This window comes from Muscardinus avellanarius (assembly GCF_963383645.1).
Source record: "Muscardinus avellanarius genome assembly, chromosome: 1".
NCBI classification, from domain to species: domain Eukaryota; kingdom Metazoa; phylum Chordata; class Mammalia; order Rodentia; family Gliridae; genus Muscardinus; species Muscardinus avellanarius.
Window position 1 is genome coordinate 232226054 of NC_137786.1, and position 25831 is coordinate 232251884.

Here is a 25831-nt window from a genome sequence, read left to right on the forward strand (position 1 = left end):
ATCGCGCAGGTTCGAAGCCAGCCTCAGCTACTTAGCGAGGCTCTCAGCAATTTAGTGAGACCCTGTTTCCAAATAAAATAGAAAATAGGTCTGGGAGTATAGCCCAGAGGTAGAAAGCCTCTGGGTTCCACCCCCAGTACCACCAAAAAATAAAAAAAATAAAAATAAAAATAAAACGAACAAAAATAAAAATTAAAAAGGGCTGGGGCTATAACTTGGAGATAGAGTGAATGAGTGGATGGAAAACTCCGGGAGTAGCACCAGCGGTCAGACCCAGGACTCTGGTTCTCCCATCACCAAAGGGCCCCAAAGAACCTGGAGCCCAGCAAAGTCCCACTCTCCCACTCTGGGTTTCCTGGAGTTCTTGGTTTCCTACTGGACGCGGACGTCCAAAGACCCGTCCCGGGCTCCCTTCACAGAATCCATTCACCCTGGTATTTTCTTGCGGTGGGGACAGGTCCCAGGAGGCAGGACCTTATCACTCAGGGCCAGGGGCCGCCCCAAAGACCATCCTGAGGACTGGCCTTCAGGATGGGGGGCCGTCATCCTAACCCTGCCACCCACTCTCTCTCTGAGTGATGTCAGTCACCCCCTTCTGTGCACCTTGGAGCCCTTTATCACTTGCCAAAGTAGGGCACAGCCCAGCTGGTTGCTGTGTTCAAGCCTCTGGGTCCTGAAGGCCAGTAAACACTTCTTCCTTCTAATTCAGAATGGGCCCCTGCCTCATGAGTGTGTGTGTGCATGTGTGTGTGTGTGTGGTACTGAGGATTGAACCCAGGGGTATTCTACCCCTGAGCTACACCCACAGCACGATATTTTTATTCTTTATTTTTGAAACAGGGTCTCAGGAAGTAGCTGAGAATGGCCACGAGCCTGCGATCCTCCTGTCTCAGCCTCCCAAGTGCCAGGATCACAAGCGTGTGCCATCAAGCCCGGCTCCCCACCCCTTTTTCAATCTGGCCATCTTGCCTCAGTTGAAGAGAGGCCCTCCTCACCACGCTGCTGGAGTCTTGCAGGAAGCCTACCTGGCAACCTGTGGGCCCACAGGTTCATCCTCTTTGTGGCACAGCAAGGCTTTCACCCTACGGTCTAGCTCACAACCAATGCCCTTTGCTTGCTCCTCAACAGCGCCCCCAAACCCTCCACTCTGGGGTGTGGGAGCCGGGCTTGATGGCACACGCTTCTGATCCTGGCACTTGGGAGGCTGAGACAGGAGGATCGCAGGCTCGCGGCCAGCCTCAGCTACTTCCTGAGACCCTGTTTCAAAAATAAAGAATAAGCCGGGCGTGGTGGCGCACGCTTGTAATCCCCGCGCTTGGGAGGTGGAGACAGGAGGATCGCACAGGTTCGAAGCCAGCAGCGCTGGCTTAAGAGACACTGTTTCCAAATTTAAAAAAAGTATAAAATAATTCTGGGAGTGTAGCCCGGAGGTAGAAGGGTTTCCAGGAACCCCAGTACCACCCCCCCCAAAAAAAAGAATAAAAATATTGGGCTGAGGGTGTAGCTCAGGTCTTCTTGTTTGTTTTCTGTACCCAGGACTGAATCCAGAGGTATCCTACCTCTGAGCTAGAACCAAGCCCCGCCCCAGTGTGTGTGTGTGTGTGTGTGTGTGTGTGTGTGTGTTACTGGGGATTGAACCCAGGGGCATTCTACCTATGAGCTACATTCCCAACCCTATTTTATTTTTGTGTTGAAACAGGGTATCACTAGGTTGATGAAAGGCTCACTATTTGCTGAGGCTGGCTTTGAACCTGTGATCCTCCAAGCTCAACCTCCCAAGTGCTGGGATTACAGGCCTGTGCCATCATGCTTGGCTTTGTGAGGATGTCAGCAATTTTGTGAGATCTTGTTTCTAAATAAGACATAAAATAGAGTCAGGTGTGGTGGCACTTAATGAGATCTTTTTTTCAAAATAAAAAGATAAAGCCAGGTGTGGTGGTGCACGCTTGTAATCTCTGCATTCGGGAGGCTGAGATGGGAGGATCGTGGTGTGTAGACAGCCTCAGATACTTAGGCCCTTTGCAACTCAGTGAGACCCTGTTTCAAAATAAAGACTACAAAATAGGGCTGGAGATATAGCTTGAAGGTAGAATGCCCCTGAGTTCCATCCCCAGTACTGCAAATCAAAAATAAATAAATAAATAAATAAATAAATAAATAAATAGGCCAGGCATGGTGGTGCATGCTTGTAATCCCAGCATGTGGGAGGCTGAGACCTTTGCAGACAGCCTCAGCCACTTAGTGAAGCCCTTCACAACTCAGTGAGACCCCGTTTCAAAAATAAAATGACTTGCTGGACGTGGTGGCCCATGCTTGTAATCCCTGCACTTGGGAGGCTGAGACAGGAGGATCGCACAGGTCCAAAGCCAGCGTCAGCTACTTAGTGAGGCGCTCAGCAACTTAGTGAGACCCTGTTTCCAAATAAAATATTAAAAAGTAGGTCTGGAAGTATAGCCCGGAGGTAGAAAGCCTCTGGTTTCCACCCCCAGTACCACCAAAAAATAAATAAATAAATAAATAAAATAAAATAAAAAAGACTTAAAAAAAAATAGGGCTGATAGGGCTGGAGTGTAGCTCAGAAATAGAATATCCCTGGGTTCAATCTCCAGCATCACACACAAAAAAAGGTAAATAAAAGGGGCTGGGGGTGTGGCTCAGAGGTAGAATGCCCCTGGGTTCAATCCCTGGGTTTCTTTGTCCCTCAGCCCTGCGCAGGCCCTGCAGACAGCAAGCCCTTGCGGAGGCTGAGCTGTGGCCCCTTTTCTGCAGCTTGTTTAGTGAGGCCACAGAGCCACTGTGTCTTGGCGCAAGGGTCACAGAACTGTGAAACGGAAGGGAGATGAGCCTCCTTGAGTCCCTTGGTCATGCTGAAAAGGAAGACACACATATGGGCTCCTCCGGGCATCGCGTGGTCCTGGGGGGCAGGCAAGATGCTTCCATCTTCCATCCCAGGCAATCTGGGCAAGGCCAGTCCCCGTCCCCTTTTGCTGGTCCCAAGCACCTTGTCACTTGGAAGGATCTCCAGTTTCTCTGGCATGGCCAGCTGCACCAGGGGCTTGTTTTTCTCCCCGTGGTAGGCACCTCGGGCATACACACGCTGGCGTTGTCAGGACATGTTGGTGACGTGATTGGGGACAAGGTGGCTTCACACCTGCCTCTCCTCTCCAGCCTGGGAATTACCTCAAGGCCTCAGAAGCTGTGAGTCTAAGCCCGGGCTCACGTGACTGCACCCTGGAAAGACAAGGTGCCTGTGTGCGGTACTGGGGATGGAACCCAGGGACGTTGTACCTCCAAGCTGCACCCTCAGCCCTGTTTTATTCTTTATTTTGTAACGGGGTCTTGACCGGGCATGGTGGCGCACGCTTGTAATCCCTGTGCTTGGGAGGCAGAGACAGGAGGATCACACAGGTTCGAAGTCAGCCTCTCTGGCTTAAGAGACCCTGTTTTATTTATTTATTTATTTTTTTAATTTTTATTTATTTTTTATTGGTGCATTATATTCATACAACTTATTGGCGTAAAAAACTTGTGTGTACAAACATGTACTCATCGCTGATTTAACCCCTACCCAAATACCACCCCATTCTCTCCCCGTCCCTCCCTTCCCTGCTTGGCTAAGTGATTGACTTCGACATGCTTAAGTACATTGTGTGCTTTAGAGATTTTTCTCTTCCCCCTCCTTTCTCTTCCTTTAGGTTATCTTGTTTGCTCCTCTTTTCTCCCTAACTCTCACATATTAGGGAAAGCATCTGATTTCTTATTTTTTGTGACTGTGTTTTATTTATTTTAAATAAAAATATAAAAAATGGGTCTGGGAGTGTAGCTCGGAGGTAGATGTTTTTTTTCCTGGAACCCCAGTACCACACACACACACACACACACACACACAAAGGAACAGGGTCTCACTAAGTCACAGAGCGCCTCACAACATTGCTGAAGCTGGCAGCAAGCCTGTGATCCTCCTATCTCAGGCTTCCAAGTACTGGGATTACAAGTGTGAGCCACCACTCCCGGCTGAAGCCGGGTCTTCCCAGGGTTTCAGACAGAGACAGCAGGCGTGAGAGTGAGAAGGGTCCTGGAGGCTCATCCAGCCCAATCTCCTCGTCTCTCTCTTTTTTTCCATATTGAGAATCGAACCCAGGGACATTATAACTCTGAGCTACACTCCCAGCCCTATTTTTTTTTTTCCCCCCAGGTCTGGGGATGGAGCCCAGGGGCATTCAACCTCCGAGCTACAGCCCCTGCCCCATTTTTTTATTCTTTATTTTGAAACCGGGTCTCACTGAGTTGCAGAGGGCCTCACTAAGTAGCTGAGGCTGTCTGCGAACCGCGATCCTCTGGTCTCAGCCTCCCGAATGCTGGGATTACAAGCGTGCGCCACCACGCCCGGCTTCCCAGCCCTATTTTTATTCTTTATTTTGAAACAGGGTCTAAGTTGCAGAAGGCCTCACTAAGCAGCAGAGGCTGGCCGCGAACCGGCGATCCTCCTGTCTCAGCCTCCCAAGTACTGAGATTCCGGGTTTTCTGGCGTCTTGCCACACCCTGTCACTTGGGTCAACAGCTAGCGCGGTGGATGGGGAAGCTGCCTAGGCTCACTCGGGTCGGGGGTGGGGCGGGCCCGTGACGCACGTGGAGGGCGTGGCCAGACCTGCCGGCCTGCGGTGGGGACGCTGGCCCCCGGCTCCGGCAGGGCGCATGCGCATCACTCCTGGGCTACGATTGGCTCCCGCATCGAGAAGGCGGGGCCGCGCGCTGTGTTTCCTCCCGCCGCAGCTTCCGCGGCGCCGCCCCAGCCGCTGGAGCCCGGTCCCGGCAGTGGCGGGTCGGGGGTGGGGCGGGCCCGTGACGCACACGGGGGGCGTGGCCAGACCTGCCGGCCTGCGGTGGGGACGCGGGCCCGTGGCGCCGGCAGGGCGCGTGCGCATCACTCCTGGGCTGCAATTGGCTCCTGCGTCGAGGAGGCGGGGCCTGCGCGCTGCGTTTCCTCCCGCCGCAGCTTCCGCGGCGCCGCCCCAGCCGCTGGAGCCGGGTCCCGGCAGTGGCGGGTCGGGTGGTGGGGTCCGAGCCTGCCCGGGGGGGCCGGCCGCACCGCAGGATTCTGTCCTCGGGCGGCGGGACCTGAGACCCTGCGAGGTGAGGCCACCGCTCCGCTCCCGGGCCCCGCTCCGGGCCGAGGGTCGCTGCGCCCTTCCTGGGCGGCCGGGCGCGTTTCGACCCTCGTCTCTGAACGTCCCCGGCCTGACCCCTCCCACCAGCCCGACCCCCGGTCAGCGCGGGGACACCCCCGCCTCCAGTCTGCGCACTTGGTCTGCCTCTCGCGACAGGTAGTTCAGCCTGTACACCCAGCCCGGGACCCCTACTCTTTCCTCATTGAGAGCTGGAGACCCTCGGTCCCCCTTTGGACCCCCAGTAACTCTCTCCTTTTGCAGATGGACGGGACAGAAGGAAATGCCGCACAGCCCGGCCCCGCCGAGCGGTCCCACCGAAGCAGCGTGTCCTCCGTGGGAGCCCGAGGTGGGTCCCTACCCTCCTCTCCCCTCCATACTCCTGGGACCCCAGCCCTGGAGACGTGGCTCTGGCTTGTTTTCTCTTTTACTAAGAATAATTTTGTATAGTAAATAAGGAAGGTGCGTTGGTGTGTAGCATACTCTCACAGGTCAGAGGACGGGGCTCCGTCACCGAGCTGATACTTTTCTTGAATTCCTCTCCTCTTCACTTGTAAGATAGGCACGTGTCTCCTAGCCGGGGGAAACCCAAGTGAGACCACAAGAATAAAGAAGTAACACCTTTACTCCCTTTGTTCCATGTCTTTCTCACAAACAGCCTTTTAAAAGCAGCTATCATTATCCTTTTATAGGGAGGAAATTGGGCCCTGCAGAGATTAAGTCACAGGTTATTGGAGCCCGCCAGTGAGTATGAGCTTGAGCCCTCGGTGCCTCCGTGTTCTCTGCCTGGAAATTGGGGCTGAAGCTCGGCCTCCTGGAGATGATCTTTTTTTTTTCGGGCATTGAGATGGAACCCAGGGGGCATTCAACCTCCAAGCTACACCCCTGCCCTTCTTTTTTTTTTTTTTTTTTTTTTTTTGTTTGGTGGTACTGGGGTTCCTGAAAGCCCTTCTACCTCCGGGCTACACTCCCAGACCTATTTTATATTTTTATTTGGAAACAGGGTCTCCTAAGCCAGCGCATGCGGCTGGCTTCGAACCTGCGTGATCCTCCTGTCTCTGCCTCCCAAGCGCGGGGATTACAAGCGTGCACCACCACGCCCAGCCCTGCCCTATTTTTTATTCTTTATTTTGAAACCGGGTCTCACTGAGTTGCAGAGGGCCTCACTAAGTAGCTCAGGCTGTCCACGAACCCCAGTCTTCCAGTCTCAGCCTCCTCAATGCTCGGATTACAAGCGTGCGCCACCACGCCTGGCTCCTGGAGATGATTTTCTGCTCTCTCAAGATGGCTGTTGGAGCAGAAGAGATATGCTACATTCCTTGATTCATAGCTCCTTTTTGAGGGAGGGACGTGCCCTTTTACAGATAAGGCAGCTGATATTTAAACTGACTTGATCCAGTCAGCCAGCTGTGCTGGGGCTCCAGGGATGGGGCTGTGAATTTGGCTGCCCTTTGGCTCTGGGCTCCAAATGGGAGTCCTGTATTTTGTCACAAAGGAGGGATCTTCTGTTTGGGTGCTTTTTCCCTAGCTTGCTTAAGGCTGTCTTGGAAGGTTATAGTATTGGCCCCTGAGGCCTACTGAGTGGTAAGGGAGCCTAGACCTGGAAATTTCTTTGACCTGAGTGGCTTTATTCTCATTTTAGCCTGGACCAGAGAAAGATATTCTTGCCTGAGGAAAATTGCAGGCCATCAGCCTTCCCCACTCCTGGCTTGATAAGCTGACTGCTGTGGTTCAGAATGGGTCAGCTTATCTGCTGCGGTTCCTCACCTGTGGAATGTTCTAGTTCTGCCCTGGCTCCCCACCTGTGGAATGTTCTAGTTTAGGGTAGAAGCACAGAAGAATGCCTGGAGCTGGCAGAGGAGTGGAGGGCTAGCTCTAAATTGAACCGCAGAGGTGTCTGGGCCCGAGCTGCAGGGTTTCTGGCTGAGGGCCTTGTGAGTGTCCCAGTAAGCAGTGATCTGAACCAGGGCTTTTGGGGATGCTGGGGCTCTGCCTCTGGAGTGGAGGGGTAGAGGGTGCCTGCTTGGCCTGTCAGCAGGCATCAGCTGCCCATGCCTGGCCCCCTTTGCAGCAGCTGACGTGCTGGTGTACCTGGCCGACGATTCGGTGGTGCCCCTGGCGGTGGAGAACCTGCCCTTGCTCAGCGCCCACGAGCTGCACCGTGCAGTCCGGGAGGTCCTGCAGCTCCCAGACATCGCCCTGGACGCCTTCGCACTCTGGCTTGTCTCCCCTCTGCTGGGTAAGGCTGGGCGGTGAGAAGCCCAGGTGGGAGGGCCGGAAGGAAGGGTGCGGACCAGTGCCGGGAGGGGCAGCCCCCTGGCTCCTGCCCCCGCTGCGCAGCTCTTTCAGGGGACCTAGGGGTCCTTCACCTGGGACTTCAGAAGGAACAGGGCGCCGGGCGTGGTGAAGCATGCTTGTAATCCCCGCACTTGGGAGGCAGAGACATGAGGATCGCGCACTGGCTTGGGAGACCCTGTTTCCAAATAAAAAATGTAAAAATAGGTCTGGGAGTGTAGCCCGGAGGTAGAAGGGTTTCCAGGAACCCCAGTACCACCAAAAAAGAAGGAAAGAAAGAAAGAAAGAAAAGAAGAAAGAAAGAAAGAACGAACGAACAAGGCTATGGGAGAGGGCGGGAGGGGCTCAGGTCCCTGGCCACACTCCAGGGACCATTTCATCGTACCCTGTGGCCCAGGCCTAGAGGAATTCGAGGTCTGGAGGAGAGAGATCAGTGAGCGTTAGGACCAAGACTGAACTGAGGTAGCCGGCCTCTGGCCTGCGTCCTTTCCCTTGGGTGGGCATGGCCCAGGAAGCAGCACCCCGACAGTGAAGCCTTGGCTAAGGCTGGGGAGGGCCAAAAGAGCAGGGACGCTGTTTCTGTGCATGGCAGCCCCAGTCCTCCCTGGCTTCCGGCCCTGTGGCCACCCTCATCTGCCCTTTTAGGCTGGGCCCGGGTGGGTGTGAAGAGGGGCAGTGGCTCTCCAGACCCTCGGGCCAGGGATCCCCGGGTGAGGAGGGTCCCTGAGCCTGCTGGCTTGGACAGGAAAGGGGGAAGGGAGAGGAAACCCCATTCCAACATTTGGGGAAGTGAATGGGTGCCAGGGCCAGACATGTTTTCTGAGCTTCAATATTCCTTTTGTTGTAGAGGAATAGGAGCAAGAAGGGGGCACTGGTTGCGTGGGGGCGGGGGTGAACAGGATAGCCCGGTCAGGCCTTGGGGCCCCCAGTGGTTACCTCCTCTCCCGAGGCCACAGGGTTTGTGTCTCTACCCAGGAGGCAGAATCTCCAGAGGCTTGGCAGAAGAGAGGGAGCTCCCAGCACCCCCGGCCCCCGTTCCCTTCTGCCCTTTCCTGGCTCCTCCCTGCACAGCTGCTCTAGGGCTCCCGCCCACCCCTCTTCCTGCCGAGCATCTCTGGCCCTCCCACGCCCAGCCCAGCCCCTCCCCTGCCCTCTGGGCTGCTGGTGGGACTGTGGGCCCTTGGCTGTGTCTTTGGAAAGCTGGGGGTGGCCCCTGAGTCCTCCGGAAGCGCCCAGTGCCCTGGGCAGCAGCTCCCCTCCTCCTCTCCTCGCATTCCTGACACTGAATGGCCTTCTGTGTGGCATGGCCCCTCCAGGAGGGCGGCGAGGCTGCGCCACAGTCAACACCCACATTGTTCCCAGACTGGTTTGGGAGGCTGAAAGGCTGCTTTAGCTTTGCCTTGGGCCTCCAGAATCCTGGGCCTCCCCACAGCTGACTGGGCGAAGCAGTAAGGGGCCGGGGCTGGGGGTGCCAGCGAGGCCGGCGGAAGGTGCTGCCTGAGGAGCCAGTCTTCAGCGTGTGCTTCCTTGGCTTCCTTCGTCTGTGTGCTTTGGTAGGGATTCCTTCACAGTGTGTCTTGGTAAGGGTTGGACTTCTGGATGCCTCCGTCACTGGGTGGGACAGGGCTCCAGGAAGGAAGGCCACATCTGGAAGCCAGCGGGACCTCAGGGTTCACACGGTCACGGTCTCTTGGAGGGATCTTCTGGTCTGCTGGGGCTCAGAGTGGAGGCAGGAGGAAGGAAATCCTGTCCCCAGGTCTACCCTTCGCCATAGCATGTCTAGTGGGTCCCAGCAAGTCGTTACCTTGTTCATCCACAGGATGTGCAAAGCTCCCCTGGTGCTGGGCAGTGTCTGGACGCTGGGGTGAGCGGAAGAGGGCTGATGGAGCCCTCCCTCAGGAGTGCCTCACGTTCAAAGCGTGGTGGAGGGAGGCTTGGGAAACAGCCCTGCTCCTGTGTAGCCACAGCCACGTGGTGGCCTGGAGCAGCCCTGTCCCTTGGTGGGCTTCGGTTCCCACTGTGAAGTGGTTGATCACAGCCCTGATGCCCCGACAGGGAGGGGGGCAGATGGTGGGGCCAAATATCTGGAGTAATGAGGGCTGTGGAGCCGCTGGGAAATGTGAATCACAAGTGATGGGAAGCCAGACGTGGTGGTGCACGCTTGTAATCCTGGCATTTGGGAGGCTGAGACAGGAGGATCACGGTTCGAGGACAGCCTCAGCTACTGAGTGAGGCCTTTTGCAACTCAGTGAGACCCTGTTTCAAAATAAAGAATAAAAAAATAGGGATGGGGGTATAGCTCAGAGGTAGAATGCTCCTGGGTTCCATGCTTAGTACTGCAAAAGAAAAAAGTGATTGGAGATCCAGGGTGTGGTGGCGCACGCTTGTAATCCCAGCATTTGCGAGGCTGAGACAGGACTGTGGTTTGTGGCCAGCCTTAGCTACTTAGTGAGGCCCTCAGCAACTCAGTGAGACCCTGTTTCAAAATAAAGAATAAAAAATAGAGCTGAGGGTGTAGCTAAGAGGCAGAATACTCCTGGGTTCCATCCTGAGTACCACAAAAAGTAAGAATAAAAAAGTGATTGGACAAGGCCAGGTGTGGTGGTGCCTGTAATCCCAGTACTTGAGAGGCTGAGACAGGAGGGTCGCAGGTTTGAGGACAGCCTTAGCAACTTAGTGAGACCCTGTTTCAAAAGAAAAAAAGAAAAAGGTGGAGGTTTAGCTTGGAGGTAGAATGCCCCTGGGTTCAACCCAGTAGAAAGAAAGAAAGAAAGAAAGAAGAAAAAGAGGGAGGGAGGGAAAAGAGGGAGGAAGGACGAATGAACTAGAGAAGCTGGCTGGGTTGATGTAAAGGCTGGAGGCAGGGAGGCCGTTTTGGAGGCTGTGGCTGCTGTTTGGGATCCAGGTCGGGGTCCCCGGGGAAGGTCCAGATGATCCTAAGAACGGGGACGAGCCCCTTTGCCTAGGCTGGCAGGAGGTGCTCAGCCTTGCGAGCTGTGGGGCAGAGGGAGGGGCGTTTTGCCCATCCTGCATCCGCCGCCGGCTCAGCTCCTCTCGAGGGCAGCGCCCCAGGCGGCCGCTGTCAGCGGGTAGCCCTGGCCTGAGAGTGGAGCTGCCTGTCACCCTGGGCCAGCAGCCCAGAGTTGAGGGGCCGTGAGCCGGGTGCTTGGTCAGTGCACAGTCCATGGTGAGAGCCCCTGCGTGCCGGCCAGACACAGTCCCCGTGGCTCCTGCCCACGGGCTCCCGCAGCGGTATGTGCACTGGGCAGGGAGCGTTGCATGGTGGCAAGCCAGTGCTGGTGTGATGGTGAGGTAGCCAGTTTCCCGAAGGGCGGCCTTAGTCAGGGGTCCAGGGCAGATGGCCTTGAACTAAGATCTGTGCCGGCCAGCCCTGTGTCCCAGGAAACAGGAACAGCGTTTGCAGAGGCCCGAGGCGTGAGGCCCAGGAGGCAGGAGCCGGAGGTGTGCCATAGAGGCCAGAGCGCCAGGGCATTGGCCGTGTGGTGGAGACTGGCGAGGGTGGGAAGGCCCTGTCCCCAATCCCAAATTCTGCTCCTGGGAGCAGTTCTGGGTTCCTCTGCCGCCCCCATCCTGGAGCGAGCTCCAGCAGCGTCCTTTCACTGTGTGACTTTGGACAAGCAGCTTGACCTCTGGGCGAGGTAGAGGGTAGGGTTGCTGCAGGGTAAACGCGCGTGGCACCTGCTCAGTCACCGCTGGCTGTGACTGCCTCTCAGCGGGCCGTGTCCCGGGCGGGGCGGGGCCCCTGGTCCGCGGTTCGTGACTTTGTCCCCTCTCTCTCTGCAGAGGTGCAGCTGAAGCCCAAGCACCAGCCCTACAAGCTGGGCCGGCAGTGGCCGGAGCTGCTGCTGCGCTTCACCGACGCCCCCGACGACGACGTGGCCGTGGGTCAGTGGTGCGCGGGCAGGGAGGGGTGGGCAGGGAGCCCCCTCACGGGCCGGCTCTCGCTGTGAGCGTTTCCTGCCCAGGGTGAGGGCAGGGCGGAGTGGAGCGCGGTGGCCAGGCAGCGACTCCAGCCTCTCTCCCCAGATGAGCCCTCATTGCAGTTCCGAAGAAATGTGTTCTTCCCAAAGCGGCGAGAGATCCAGGTGAGGCAGGAGCCCGGGCAGCGCCACCCAGGTCCCGTGTGCCTGTGTCCCCAGGCCCCGGACGTTCGCGCCTCGCTGGGACCCAGCTAAGCAGCCTCTGGCCCACAGATCCAGGATGAGGAGGTGCTGCGGCTGCTCTACGAGGAAGCCAAGGGCAACGTGCTGGCGGCGCGGTACCCGTGCGACGTGGAGGACTGCGAGGCGCTGGGCGCCCTGGTGTGCCGTGTGCAGCTCGGGCCCTACCAGCCTGGACAGCCGGCCGCCTGCGCTCTGAGGTGAGGGCAGTGTGCGCCGTGGCAGGAGTGCCCTGGGGAGCGGCCCCAGGTCCCACAAGGCAGGCACGGCCTGGCCCTCTCACTGCCGCTGCAGCTCGGGCATGGCCGCCGCCTCTGAGCCTTCTTTTCCACTGAGTGCAGTGCACAGCCTCAGAGGACCCAGATGTGCATGGGGTGGAGCCCAGCCTCCGGCTGAGTCAGGAGTCTGGCCCTGTTCTTGGGAGTCACAGTCAGGGACCCATCAAATACCGATTCTCTGGTGACAGTAACGGTCCAGTTGAGTTGCAGGCCCAGGGTTGGGGCCTCATTCCCTTGACACTCAGCAGGCCAACTGTGCTTCCCAACCCTCCCGCAAGAGGCCCATCCCTGCCAGGTGACCAGCAGGCCTCTGAGGAGTGAGGGTGGTCGGCCTGGCAGCATACCAGCCGGCTCTCAGCTCCCTGAGGCATAGGCCTAAGGTTACAGATACTCCAGTGGCGCTGGCTTCCAGCCCTGCCTTGCATGTGTGGGTGAGGGGAGAGCCTCGTGTAGGGGTGGGAACCTGTCAGGCTGATGGCTGGAGCCGGGCAGGCCCACCCTGGGCCCAGTTGCGCCTGAGAGCTTTGGGAAGAACAAAAAATAAAATAGGGCTGGAGGTGTAGTTCAGAGGTAGAATGTCCCTGGGTTCAATCCCCAGTACCCCCCCACACACACACACACACAATTTCCCTAAGATGAGACATACCTGTAATTCCAGTACTTGGGAGGCTGAGTCAAGAGGATCACAGGTTCAAGGCCAGCCTCAGGAACTTAGATCCTCAGCAACTTAGCAAGACCCTGTTTTAAAATTAAAAAAAAAAAAACAGCTGGGGGTATAATTCAAAGGTAGAAAACTTGTGGGTTTAATCCCAGTACCAAATAAAAGTCCCTAGCCTTGAAATGCCAAGTGTCCAGCCTCGGTGGACAGACATTGCTCTGAAACCCTCCCGCAGTGCTGTCCCTGCCGCGGCAGCTTCGGGCTCCCTCTTGGCCTCCCAGCCTTCCCTTCAGGCCTCTCCGCGGGCCTTACGGCACACCTGGCCCTGCGCGGAGGGAGGTGGGCTGTTCCCATGGTCCAGCGCACCACGGGTGCTTAAGGTGGTACGTCTCTTCTGGGGTGAACACTGGGCCTGATGGTGCCTGTACTTGTCCCCTGCCACCGTGGAGGTTCCATGAGTGTCCAGGGTGTCGAGTGGGAGGGAGGGAGTCAGGGCCAGGCCGTGTGAAGACCATGGCCGTGCAGAGGGCGCCCTGGCCTGGCAGGAAGGACAGAGCAGGGTAGGAGTGTGGCGCTGGATGATGACTGGGCTGGTCATAGAGAGCCTGGCCATCACAGTCCTGCTGTGCTGTGCCGTGGGCACAGAGGCCAGGCTGGGGGCAGGCTGGAGGGCCTGCCCTGTGGAGGGCCTGGGAGTGAGCCCTGTGTCGGGTCCGATGTCTGTCCCAGGCCTCTTACGCGGTGCCCTGCTCAGAAGCAGCTCTGTCTCTGCTCTGGGCGCCCTGTTCTCTATCCTAAGGGCGTTCCCACCCCCACACTGGGATGGGCCCTGCACACCAGGTGGGGGCGGGGGCAGGCAGCGGGGTCTCTGGCAGTTAGCGTGCGGGGCAGGGACCTCGGGCGCCTCCACTGTGCGGGGGCCCTGGTGCGCTCGGATGCCCTGTTGGTCCCCAAGGCGCCCACCAAACCCTGCCTGCCGTGAGTGTGTGCCCCACGCTAAGCCCTTGGCACCTCTGGCAGGGCCGTCAGCACCCACCTCCTTTCTCCTTCCCCAGGGAGAAGTTGGACTCCTTCCTGCCTGCTCACCTCTGCAAGCGCAGCCACGGCCTCTTTGCTGCTCTCCGGGGCCGCGGCGCCAAGGCTGGGGCGGGCGAGCAGGGCCTGCTGAAGGCCTACCGCCAGGTGCAGGAGCTGGCCGGCGGCAACAGCGTGCACGAGGCCGCCCTGGGCCCCCACTACCGCGCCTACCTCCTCAAGTGCCACGAGCTGCCCTTCTACGGGTGAGCAGCGCCACCCTCACAAGCTCTGTCCTGGGGCTGGGGCCCTTGGCTGGGCCTCCTCCCACCGGCCATGGTCCCTTGGTCACCAGCCTGGCCTGCTCTCCCTTCATCAGCTCACTCACTCTCACGGGCAGCGTACAGCAGACAGCGCTTGCTCACCTACTGTGTGCCAGCCACTCCACATACACTGGAGAGACCTTGGTGAGCCCGAGACCGCATGAGCTCTGCGTGGTGACGCTCAGTGCAGGGCTGGGGCGGAGGAAGAGGGCCGCCTGCACAGGGGCACTGCTGGCAGCTGGGCAAGTGGAGGGGCGGTGGGTGGGCCAGGACCCGTAGTAATGACAGGGTGAGATGGAGCCGGGCATGATGGCGCACGCCTGTAACCCCAGGGCTTGGGAAGCTGAGCCAGGAGGATCGAGGGTTTGCTACCAGCCTCATACTCCGTGAGGACCTCTGCAACATATTGAGACCCTGTTTCAAAATAAGGAATAAAAACTAGGGCTGGGGTGTAGCTTGGAGGAGTATGCCCCTGGGTTCCATCCCCAGGACCACAAAGAACAGAACAAGAAGGGCTGAGATTTGACCAGTGTCGGGAGGGGTCCAAGGTGGAGGCACCACGCCTTTGGCGTTATATGTGCACTAGAGGAGTTGAAGGAAGCCGGGTGCCAGGTGTGGTGGCGCAGGTTTACAATCCCAGTACTGGGGAGGCTGAGACAGAAGGATTGCAGGTTCATGGCCAGCCTCAGCTACTTAGGCCCTCAGCTACTTAGTGAGGCCCTCCGTACTTAGTGAACCTGTATTTCAAAATAAATAATAAAAAATAGGGCTGGGAGCCAGTAGTGGTGGTGCACGCTTGTAATCCCAGCATTTGGGAGGCTGAGACAGGAGTATATGGGTTCACAGACAGCCTCAGCTATTTAGTGAGACTCTTTGCAACTCAGTGAGACCCTATTTCAAAATAAAGAATAGCCAGGCATGGTGGCACATGCTTGTAATCCCTACGTTTGGGGGGCTGAGACAGGAGGATCGCACAGGTTCAAAGCCAGCCTCAGCTACTTAGGTTCTCAGCAACTTAGTAAGACCCTGTTTCCAAATAAAATATAAAATAGGTCTGGGAGTGTAGCCTAGAGGTAAAAGGCCTATGGGATCCATCCCCAGTACCACCAAAAAATAAAAATAAATAAATAAAAAAGAGGGCTGAGGGTGTAGCTCAGAGGTAGAATGCCCCTGGGTTCCATCTCCAGTACCACGGGGGTGGGGGTAAAAGCCTGGGGATATAGCTGGGAGGTAGAATGCCCCTGGGTTCAATTCCCATTGCTGCAAAGAATAAAAAAGTTAAAGGAAGCTAGGTGCTGTGGCACATGTCTGTAATCCCAGAATGACCCTGGGTTCAATCCCCAATGCCATACGCGCACACACAAAAACCTGCTATCCTCTTTCGTCCTCCCAAGTGCTAGGATTTTAGGCATGTGCCACCACCGGACTCCCGTGTGTGTGTGTGTGTGTGTGTGTAGTGGTATTGGGGATTGAACCCAGGGGCATTCTACCTCCAAGCTATACCTCCAGCCCCATTTTATTCTTTTATTTTGAAACAAAGTCTCATTAAATTGTGGAGGGCCTCAAAAGTTGTTGAGGCTGGCCACAAACTGGTGACCCTCCTGTCTCAGCCTCCCAAGTGCTGGGACTACAAGTGTACACCACCACAAGTGTACACTACCACGCCCAGCTTCCCTTCTCAGTCTTAAACCTAGAAAGCAGCTCCCTGGCAGCCCTCAACGTTTTTTTTTTTTCTTTTTTTGGTACCGGGAATTGAACTCTGAGGCATTCTACCTCTGAGCTACACCTCCAGCCCTGTTTTGTTTTATTTTATTTTGAAACAGGGAGGGCCTCATCAAGTAGCTGAGGCTGGCCATGAACCTGTGATCCTCCTGTCTCAGCCTCCCAAGTGCTGGGATTACAAGCATGCGCCACCTTGCCTGGCTAGCCCTTTTGTGTCCCAGCAGGTCCCTGCTGCTGGAGGGCCTTTCCCCTGGGCAGGGCAGCCGGGCTGTGTGGCCTGGCCATTCCTGAATGCAGCTTGCCAGGTCTTGCTGCCTTCAGTGCCCACCTGCCATGTGCTGCCTGGCTCGTGCCCTCCTATCCTGCAGGACCCGCTCAGATGCCACTGTCCTGTGAAACTGACCTCTCACTCCTTTCTGCATCTTCTGGGACAGGTTTCTGTTTACCCCTTGGTTCCCCAGACAGCTTAGTTTCTGAGGGCCCGGCGTGGGCCCCCTCTTGCCAGGTGCTGGAGAGGGAGCTGACCTCGGCCCCTCCCCAGGTGTGCCTTCTTCCACGGTGAGATTGACAAGCCAGCCCAAGGCTTTTTGCACCGCGGCGGGCGCAGGCCAGTGACTGTGGCCATCAGTCTGGATGGTGTGCATGTCATCGACAACCGGGAGAAGGTACCAGTCTCAGCGGGGTGAGAGGGTGTGGGAGCCCCGCCCAGGCGAGCTGGCACCCTGCAGCCAGTGCTGGGAGCTGGGAGCAGGCTGAGTGGGCAGTCCGGGAGTGACCTGCTTTCTCTTGACTCCGGGGCTGTTCATCGTCCTGACGCCTTCCCTGGGTTGGCTCCTCTGCCTGCTGCACCAGGCTGGCTGAGGCCATGGTGGGAGGGAGTCCAGCTGTGCCTGGCTGCCTGCCTGGCCAGTGGAGACCAGCTGGTGGTTTTCCAGAAAGACCCCTGGGCTGGAAGCCCTCTGCACGTGTCCCAAGCCCTGCTGATCCTGCACTTGGCAGCTGGCTCACCTCTGCCAGTGTAGATGATGGTGTCTCAGCCCTCCCTGTGCAGCCATGGCTTCCCTGCTGGGCAGGAGGGCCTCCCCAAGCTGGCGAAGAGTATTGGCTGACATCTGCTGTCAGGACCTGCCTCCTGGAAGGCAGTAGTGAGGAATAGGGTCCTCAGCCTCCCTGTGCCCTAACCCCTGTGGGACGTTGGTGAAAGTTGGGCTTTTTCTCCCTAGAGAGACGCATGAAGGACTTAAGACTCGGCCTTGGCGAGGCACACATTCCCGCCAGGGCCCCTGGCCTCACACTGGGTCTCCCTCCGGCCAGCATGTTCTGCTGGGCCTGTGCTTCCAGGAGCTGTCTTGGGACCACACCGCCCCCGAGGAGGAGGAGTCTGTGCTGTGGCTGGAGTTTGATGGGGACAGCGAGGGCATGCCTGTCAACAAGCTGCTCAGGATCTACTCCAAGCAGGTAGTGAAGGTGGCAGGCTGGCTGGGAGCAGATGGAGCAGCCCCGGGGCTGTGGAGAGGGACGCCCGCCCTGCAGACCTTGCTCCGGGCTGGGGCTGGGGCTGGGGCCTGGGGCTGGGGCTGGGGCTGGGGCGGCCTCTCCCTGGGGCCTGCCCAGTGCTGTGGGCAGCTGCACTGCCACCTCCTGTTGTCGGGCTCCTGTGAGGTTGGTGTGTAGTTTTTCCAGGTCTCAGTGCTCAGGTGAGGAGCGGGCAGAGAAGGGTGAAGACCTTGTTTCTGTTCCACAGTGCGCCTTCCACCCAGCCTCCATTTGCAGCCTCCCGGCCCTCTCCTCAGGCAGAACCCTCCCTGCAGTAGCCCTCTCAGGCACTGTGAGGCTCCTCTTCTCAGCACACAGTACACTCTAGGGACTCCCATCTTCCAAAGCCCATATCCTCAGCCGGGTGTGGTGGCGCATGCTTGTAATCTGAGCATTTGGGAGACTGAGGAGGATCGCAGGTTTGCTGCCAGCTTCAGCTCCTTAGTGAGGCCCTCCGCAACTTAGACCTTGTTTCAAAATAAAGAATAAAAAATAGGGCAGAGAGTGTAGCTCGGAGGTTGAATGCCCCTGGTTTCCATCCCCAGACCCGAAAAAAAATAGAATAAAAATATAGGGCTGGGGGTGTAGCTCGGAGGTCAAATGCCCTTGGGTTCAATCCCCAGTACTGCAAAAGCAAAAGAAACATTTTCTCTCCCATCCACATCTCAGGTCTCCAAAAAGTTGGAAACAACACAAGTGCTCACCATTGGTTGGATAGATGAACTGTGCTCACCCTTGAGTATGTCTGTTGTATGCAACCTGTTTGTTTATGGTGTTAGGAATTGAACCTAGGGGCATTCTATCTCCAAGCTACACCCCAGCCCTGTTTTATTTTTGATTTTTGAAACAGGGTCTCATTAGGTTGTTGAGAGTCTCACTAAGTTGTTGAGGCTGGCCTTGGACCTACCTTTCTCAGCCTCCCAAGTACTGGGATTACAGGCATGTACCACCATGCCTGATTCAGCCTTTTTTTTTTTTGAGAGAGAGAGAGAGAGAGAGAGAGAGAGAGAGAGAGAGAGAGAGAGAGAGAGAGTGTGTGTGTGTGTGTGTGTGTGTGTGTGTGTGTGTGTGTGTTATAGGGGATTGAACCCAGGGCCTTCTACTACCTCTGAGCTATACCTGTAGCCCTGCTTTATTTTTTGTTTTGAAACAGGGTCTCAGAGTTGCTGAGGGCCTTGCTAAATTGCTGAGGTTGCCCTCGAACTTGTGATCCTCCTGTCTTGGCCTCCCAAATACTGAGATTACAGGCAGGCGCCACCACGCCCGGCTCTGGCGCAACCTTTTGAGACTGGTTTCTTTTCACTGAGCATCATGCTGTTAAGATTACTCATCGTATTGTTTGGTACATCAATGCATTCTTTTTTTTTTTCTTTTTTCTGGCAGGGCTGGGGATGGAACCCAGGGCCTCACGTAGGCGAGGGCTGTGCTCCACTGCTGAGCTGCGCCCACAGCCCCCTGTCCTTTTCCTCCTCCAGTTCATTGTGCAGATGCACGGTTGTTTATTCACCCACTCAAGAGCATCAGGTGTTTGAGTTGTTCTTTTTTGGGTGGTGGTACTAGAGGATTGAACCAGGGCACTCTACCGCTCAACTACTCCCCCAGACCTTGTTGTTGTTGTTGTTGTTGTTCGTTTTGTTTTGTTTTTTGGTGGTACTGGGGATGGAACCCAGGGGCCTTCTACCTCCGGGCTACCCTCCCAGACCTATTTTATATTCTCTATTTGGAAACAGGGTCTCTTAAGCCAGCAGAAGTTGGCTTCGAACCTGCGTGACCCTCTTGTCTCCACCTCCCAAGCACAGGGGTTACAAGCGTTGCGCCACCACGCCTGGCATTGTTGTTTTTGAGATCAGATCTCACTAAGTTGTCCAGGCTGGCCTCGAACTTGTGGTCCTCCTGCCTTAGCCTCCCAAATAGCTGGGATAGTAGGCAGATACCACCACATCCTGCACTGGCTGGATTTTTTTTTTTTTTTTGGTGGTGGTACTGGGGTTCCTGGAAGCCCTTCTACCTCCGAGCTACACTCCCAGACCTATTTTTACATTTTTATTTGGAAACAGGGTCTCCTAAGCCAGCGAGCGCAGCTGGCTTCAAACCTGCGCGATCCTCCTGTCTCTGCTTCCCAAGCGCGGGGATTACAAGCGTGCGCCACCACGTCCGGCGTGGATTTTTTTTTTTTTTTTCAGTACTGGGGATGGAACCCAGGGACATTCTACCTTTGAACTACATCCCTAACCCCCTTTTTATTTATTTTATGGTACTAGGGATTGAACCCAGGGGCTTTCTACCTCTGAGCTATACTCCTAGCTCTGTTTAGGGCTCACTAGGTTGCTGAGAATCTTACTGAGTTGCTGAGGCTGGTTTAGAACCTGCGATCCTCCTGTCAGCCTCTGAAGTACTGAAATTACAGACATGTGCCACCACGCCCAGCTGAAGAGCTATATTTGATCTTCCTTGGGAAGCTGTGCCTGAGCTGTTGTTCCATTGAGGGAGGAGGGTCATGCAGACTGTGCGCAGAGGACAGTGTGGGGAGACCGTGGCCTCAACCTCAGCCTGGGTCAGCTCTCTCCTGCCCACTTGTCCTCCCTGAGAGGGCCACACTTGGGTGCTCGGGCTGGACCAGGGGCCATGGGGCCAGCAGGAGGCAGGGACCCAGTCTGCCAGCCAGTCCTCAGCTCTGGGGTCCCGTCCTCAGAACACAAGGCGGGCAGTGGAAGGGCCCTTGCTCCTCTGGTCCCCAGTCCCTGTGCAGCACCTGGCATGCAGAGCGTGCTCACTAAATACCTGTTTCCTGACACCTCTGTCTGTGGCTCCCTCGGAGCCCCGTCCCAGACGTCTGGCCACTTCACTCTTAATGTCAATGTGTGCGCTGTTTCAAATCTGTTGAGAAGGCTTCAGTCACTTTTAAAGAATGTGCTCAGAGGTGCCACCCCCGCATGACGGCATCCAGGCCCGCAGGCCCTCCAGCCCAGCCCCCCAGGGTTCCCCCCACAGCTGGTCTCCCCCATCTGCTCCCACCTCCCTTCCCAGACCTGGGGACCCCAAGTGGGGACACCTCCCCAGCCCCAGGCCCCTTCCTCTCTCCTCTCTCTAAAAATGGTGTCTGTTCCCAAATTGGCTCCCACGCGTCCACCGGGGGCAGCCGGCCTGGCGCTGCGGCCTCACGCTGCCCTCCTCTCACCAGGCCGAGCTGATGAGCAGCCTCATCGAATACTGCATCGAGCTGAGCCAGACCGCGGAGCCCGCTGCCCCCCCGGAGAGCACGGCCGGTCACTCCAGCCCCACGCAGCCCCCCACGCAGCGCCCCAAGCTGCGGAGGCAGGGCAGCGTGGTGTGCAGCCGGATCCAGCACCTCTCGACCATTGACTACGTGGAAGACGGTGAGCCGGCCATCGCCTGCACGCCACACGTGTTTAACACGCCAGGGGAGCGGCAGCGTAGGGAGGACCCACGGGCGGTGGGGGCAGTTCCGGAGCAGTTCCAGAGCAAGTCAGACACAGGAGGGGCAGGAGCAGAGAGAGCAGAGACGCCCTGAGGCCCTTTCCTGTCCCTTCTCAGTTAGGAGGACTCTGTCCACCATAGCAGAATGTGAGATGTGGGAACCACCCAACGCCTTTCCTTGAAGGCGTAGCTGTGTGAATGTAAATTATTCCAAAGCAAAAGGTTTTTTATTTTTTATTTATTTATTTTAAGGGGAGTAAAAGGTTTATTGGAAGAAACAGAGAATAGGAAAAAGTGGTCGAACACCCCTAAGGACTATCATCAGGGCTCTGGTGTCCCAGCAGCTGCCTTCAGGTCACTACCCGAGTGTAGCCTGGGCCAAGTGCCTTCAGTTGCAAGCTGCTTTCTCCCCAAAGTCCACGCGATCTGCCAGAAAAGGAATAGGGGAAGTGGCAAAACACCCCTAAGGGCTGTCGGGGCTCTGATGTCCAGCAGCTGCCTTCAGGACAATACTTGAGGGTAGCCCTAGCCAAATGCCTTCAGTTGCAAGCTGCTTTCTCCCAGAGTCCACGCAATCTGCCAGAAAAGAAGTGTAGGTCACCTCTAGGAGCCCCGGTCGACCTTGATGTCCAGTGGAAGCCTTCAGGTCACTACCCGAGTGTATCCCGGGCCAAGTGCCTTCAATTCACCCCACCTTCTCTCAAAGCTAACACGACCTGTGAGAGAGAGAGAGAAAAGCTCCCCAACGGGGAGGGGTTCCCAGAGTGGGTAACCCAAAAGGTTTTATTTTTTTAACGCAATAACTTAAATCTACATTATTTATTTATTTATTGTGGCACTGGAGATTGAACTCAGTGGCATTCTACCTCTGAGCTAGTCCCCCATCCCATTTTTATTTTTTATTTTGAAACAAGTTGTCATTAAGTTAGCTTGTATAGCTTGTATTGGCTTCCAATCTCTGATCTTTCTGTCTCAGCCTCCCAAGTACTGGGATTACAGCTGAGTATCACCACACTTGGCTTAATTTATTTTTTATTTTATTTTAGTGCTGGAGATGGAACCCCAGGGCCTCACACATGCTAAACAAGCACTTTAACACCAAACTTCACCCCAGCCATAATTTCTACATTTAAATAATAGTTTGGCCAGGTTTGGTGGTGCACACTTATAATCCCAGCATTTGGGAGGCTGAGACAGGAGGATTGTAGTGCACAGACAGCCTCAGCTACTTAGCAAGGCCTTTTTTTTTTTTTTTTTTTTTTTTTGGTGGTACTAGGGGTGGAACCCAGAGGCTTTCTACCTCCGGGCTATACTCCCAGACCTTTTTTATATTTTATTTGGAAACAGGGTCTCACTAAGTTGCTGAAAGCCTCACTAAGTAGCTGAGGCTGGCTTCGAACCCGTGCGATCCTCCTGTCTCAGCCTCCCAAGCACTGGGATTACAAGTGTGCGCCACCACACCCGGCCCAGCAAGGCCCTTTACAACTCAGTGAGACCCTGTTTCAAAAGTAAAAAGTCTAAAAACTAGGGCTGGGGATGTAGCTTGGAGGTAGAATGTCCCTGGGTTCCATCCCCAGTACTGCAAAAAAAAAAAAAAAAAAAGTTTGAAGCCAGGAATGGTGATGCATACCTGTAATCCCAGTACTTGGGAGACTGAGACAGGAGGATCACAGGTTCAAGGACAGCCTTAGCAATTTTAATGAATCCCTGTTTCCAAAAAATAAAAAATAGTGCTGAGGTAGTATAGCCAGAGGTAGGCCTTGGGTTCCACCCTCAGTACCATAGTACAGATGAATACATAAATAAGTAAATAGTAGTTTCATAATGAGAAACCGGCCTTTTCCTGTAGTATCAGTTTACCCTGCAGGGGTTTTCCTTGTAAGAACTAAGAGTCATTTTCCCCAATCTCCTACTTTTGGACGTTACAGTTCTTTCCAGTTTTCAGTTATTGCAAACAACACACCTATAGCTAATTCTGTGTTTAGAATCTGATCTGTTTCCTTGCAGTAAACCCCCAAAAGTGCTCTTGCTGGTCCCAGGGTAGGCATGGCTTAGGTGGGCTTTGGATGCCGGTCAGCTTCCACAGAGACGGTGCCCGCGCTCCCCTCCTGGCAGAGAAGCCGTCAGAGAGGACCTGGCTTGGTGCTTGAATACGGTGGAGCTGGGCATTTTATGTGCTCAGTCACATTCCTTTATGGATTGCTCGCCTTTTCCCTCCTGTGTGTGTTATTTGATGGGCTCGACAGTACTGAGGGGTTCTCGCGGTGTGGGATCTGATGCTCTTTTCAGGAGTAGAGTGGGGTTGGGGTTGGGCTTGGTGAAGTCCGTTTCGTCACGGGCTGCAGGCGCACCCACCGTGGCTGGCTGGCTGCAGGCCTGATCGCCTGGCCTGCCGTTAGCTCAGGAGAACGCTTTGGGTCTGGCTGCGCTCCCTTGGTCAGCTATACGTGTTGCAGGGATCTGGCTGTTTTGGTTAGTTGAGTGAGTTCTGGTGAAAGTTCCTCAGACCCAGGGCTGGCCCGGCCTCAAAGCCAAGGCCACTGCCGGGCTTCTGAGGGTGGCCACGTGTCCCTCCCTCCCGTCACTCGTGGAGGATTTGGGGTGGGGGACAGGCCCAGAAGGACAACAGGGTTGAAGGGGGTTCAGTCCAAACGCCCTGGGAGGTGCCGGCACTCAGGCCCAGGCCCGGGGCCGCCTCCTCTCAGCGCGTCCTCTCGCTCCCACGCAGGCAAGGGGATCAAGCGGGTGAAGCCGAAGCGCACCACGTCCTTCTTCAGCCGGCAGCTGTCCACGGGCCAGGGCAGCTACACCGTGGTGCAGCCCACCGACAGCCTGGAGCAGGGCTGAGGCCGCCGCAGGCAGGAGGAGGGCGCCTGGGGAGCACCCGGCCCGGCCGCAGTGGTCTTGTAGCTGGGATCTCAGCGGGCGCAAGGCTGCCTGGCCGCTCTAGTCTTCACTGTCAGACCGGGGTGACCTCTGTGCTTCTGCCCTGGGGCAGTGGCGGGCTGCGTGGAGCTGACCAGGGCCTCCGCAGGGCCTCTGGCAGCCTGACCTCCTTCGCCTGGACTCTGGGCCCCGCTGTCCAGGACCGCCAAATGGGGTCCAGCTCCCCCACCACCCACAGACGCACCTCGTGCCACCTGGAGGAGGCTGCAGCCCTGCTGTGAGGACTGCACGGCTCGGTGGCGGGCGGAGGGTCAGGGCTTGGGCCCTGCGGGCTCCCTGGACTGTGCTCTGTCCCTGCACTCGGTGACCACACCTCATATTTCTTCTGTGGCATTCCACCCCACCTGCCAGGCGGCTGTCGCTGCGGGAGGTAGAAGGGCCTCCCAGGGCTGGACCACACGGAAGCAGGGGAGGTCTTGGCTGAATGGGACCAGAGGAGCCAGACAGGATGATGACTAGCAGGCCCTCCAGACCCACACTCCATCCTGGGAAGAACTCCCCGAGCGCCCCTCGTCATTCCGCAGGCACAGGCGGCCTGCCCTCGCTGGCGCCTGGGCGTCCGGTTCAGGGTCAGTCTCGTCTGTGCTTTGGTCTGGAGGAGCTGTAAACTCGCCAAGCAGGCAGGCGCCGTCCCGAGGCTCTCCCTAAGCTGCAGGGCTCCCCAGGGGCCACTGGACAGGAAGAACTTTAGATGCTGGGCTCGCTTTTCCCCAGCTCTGCCCCAGGGCGGGGCTTCCTGGGCTGCCTGCAGGAACGCAGGCCAGGGTGACACCAGGCTTTGGTCTGTCATTCCTTCCCAGGGAACCATGGAAGCGTGAGCCTTTTATGTACCACGTGTAAGATCGCTCACCTCCCCCGGTGGCCCATGAGCTCCAGATGTTTCCTCCAGATGTCCTGAGTGGGCCCACCTCTCTGCACTTTGCTTTTGTCAGTGAGTAAGTGGAAAGAAACGTCTCAGTGGCACACGCCTGTGATCCTAGTGCTTGGGAGGCTGAAACGGGAGGATGGCAGGTTCACAGCCAGCCTTAGCAACTTAGCAACCCCCCCCCCAGCAACTTAGTGAGACCATTTCAAAATAAAAAGGGAGCCGGGCGTGGTGGCGCATGCTTGTAATCTCAGTATTTGGGAGGCTGAGACAGGAAGATTGCTGTTCACAGACAGACTCAGCTACTACTTAGGCCCTTTGCAAGTCAGTGAGACCCTGTTGCAAAGTAAAGAATAAAAAATAGGGCTGGGGGTGCAGCTTGGAGATAGGATGCCCCTGGTTTCCATCCTCAGTACCACACACACACACAAAAGTGCTGAGGTTGTAGCTCACAGGTAAAATTTCCCTGGGTTCAACCCCCAGTACCAAAAAAAAGTGGACCTGGGCGTGGTGGTGCACGCTTATAATCCCAGCATTCGGGAGGCTGTGACTGGAGGATCATGTTTTGCAGACAGCCTCAGCTACTTAGGCCCTTTGCAACTCAGTGAGACCCTGTTTCAAAGTAAAGAATAAAAAGTAGGAATGAGGGTGTAGCTCGAAGGTTGAATGCCCCTGGGTTCCATCCTCAGTACCGCAAAAAACAAAAAAAAAAGTGGGAAGAAGAGGCCTGGCGTTTGCTCATCCTCTGGATGGCCAGCAGCAGGGCCTCGTCAGGTGCCCCGCTCGTCTCCCCTCCTGGAGTGTGTGACCTCACTGAGCTGCCAGCCCACGCCTGGCTCAGGCCCTGGGCCCGGGGCCACTGACTGTGGACTCCAGGTGCGCCCTTATCTGATGGGCTGGCGTGTGGGGTGTGGTCGAGTGTGCGCCTGGGTGTGTACACAGATGATGTGTTTCCACGCTTAAGTTTCTAAGCATCCATTGTGCCTTAACCTCTGCCTACTCTGGGACAAAGTGCTCTTCTACTAAATGTCCTCTGAATGACCTCATTCTTTTGTATCATGTGACTTAATAATAAAATCTGTTTTTCTAGCAAAATTTGGAGTGGTTTATGATACAGAATTCTGGGGGCGTGTTAATTACAGCCTGTTAGGCCTATGCTAGGTTTGTGTCTGGGTGTGCAGCCCTGGGGCCGGCAGCCTGAGCCACGGTGAAGTTCTCTAGTCCTGGAGGTTTGTCAGGGACACCCAGGGAGAGACAGCCCAGCAGGGCTCTGGGGTCACCTGGGGTACTCTGCAGATCCCTGTGCCCGCCTCTCTTGGCCCCTGAGCCTAGCCGGAGGCCATTAGTGCCCCACAGACCCAGTTTGGAGCTGGGGACGGTGATGTATTTGGGCAGCTGAGACAGGATCGC

At 56.3% G+C, this 25831-nt stretch overlaps 1 protein-coding gene across 3 annotated transcripts; it reads left to right on the forward strand.

Annotated features, from left to right (window-relative positions):
- Window positions 1-5429: 5429 nt before the first annotated feature.
- On the forward strand, window positions 5430-23457 carry FRMD8 (FERM domain containing 8; the record flags this gene model as incomplete). 3 transcript variants are annotated; one of them, XM_080695552.1, is made up of 10 exons in its annotated part: window positions 5430-5514; window positions 7237-7404; window positions 11265-11366; window positions 11508-11566; window positions 11675-11841; window positions 13633-13857; window positions 16178-16301; window positions 16951-17094; window positions 20354-20549; window positions 23339-23457. In XM_080695552.1, the coding sequence occupies 10 exons, from the start codon at window positions 5430-5432 to the stop codon at window positions 23455-23457; spliced, it is 1389 nt and encodes a 462-aa protein (XP_080551678.1). The 3 variants fall into 3 exon arrangements, with proteins under 3 accessions (XP_080551678.1, XP_080551679.1, XP_080551680.1); XM_080695553.1 differs by lacking the exon at window positions 11265-11366; XM_080695554.1 differs by lacking the exon at window positions 7237-7404.
- Between the last annotated feature and the right edge of the window lie 2374 nt (window positions 23458-25831).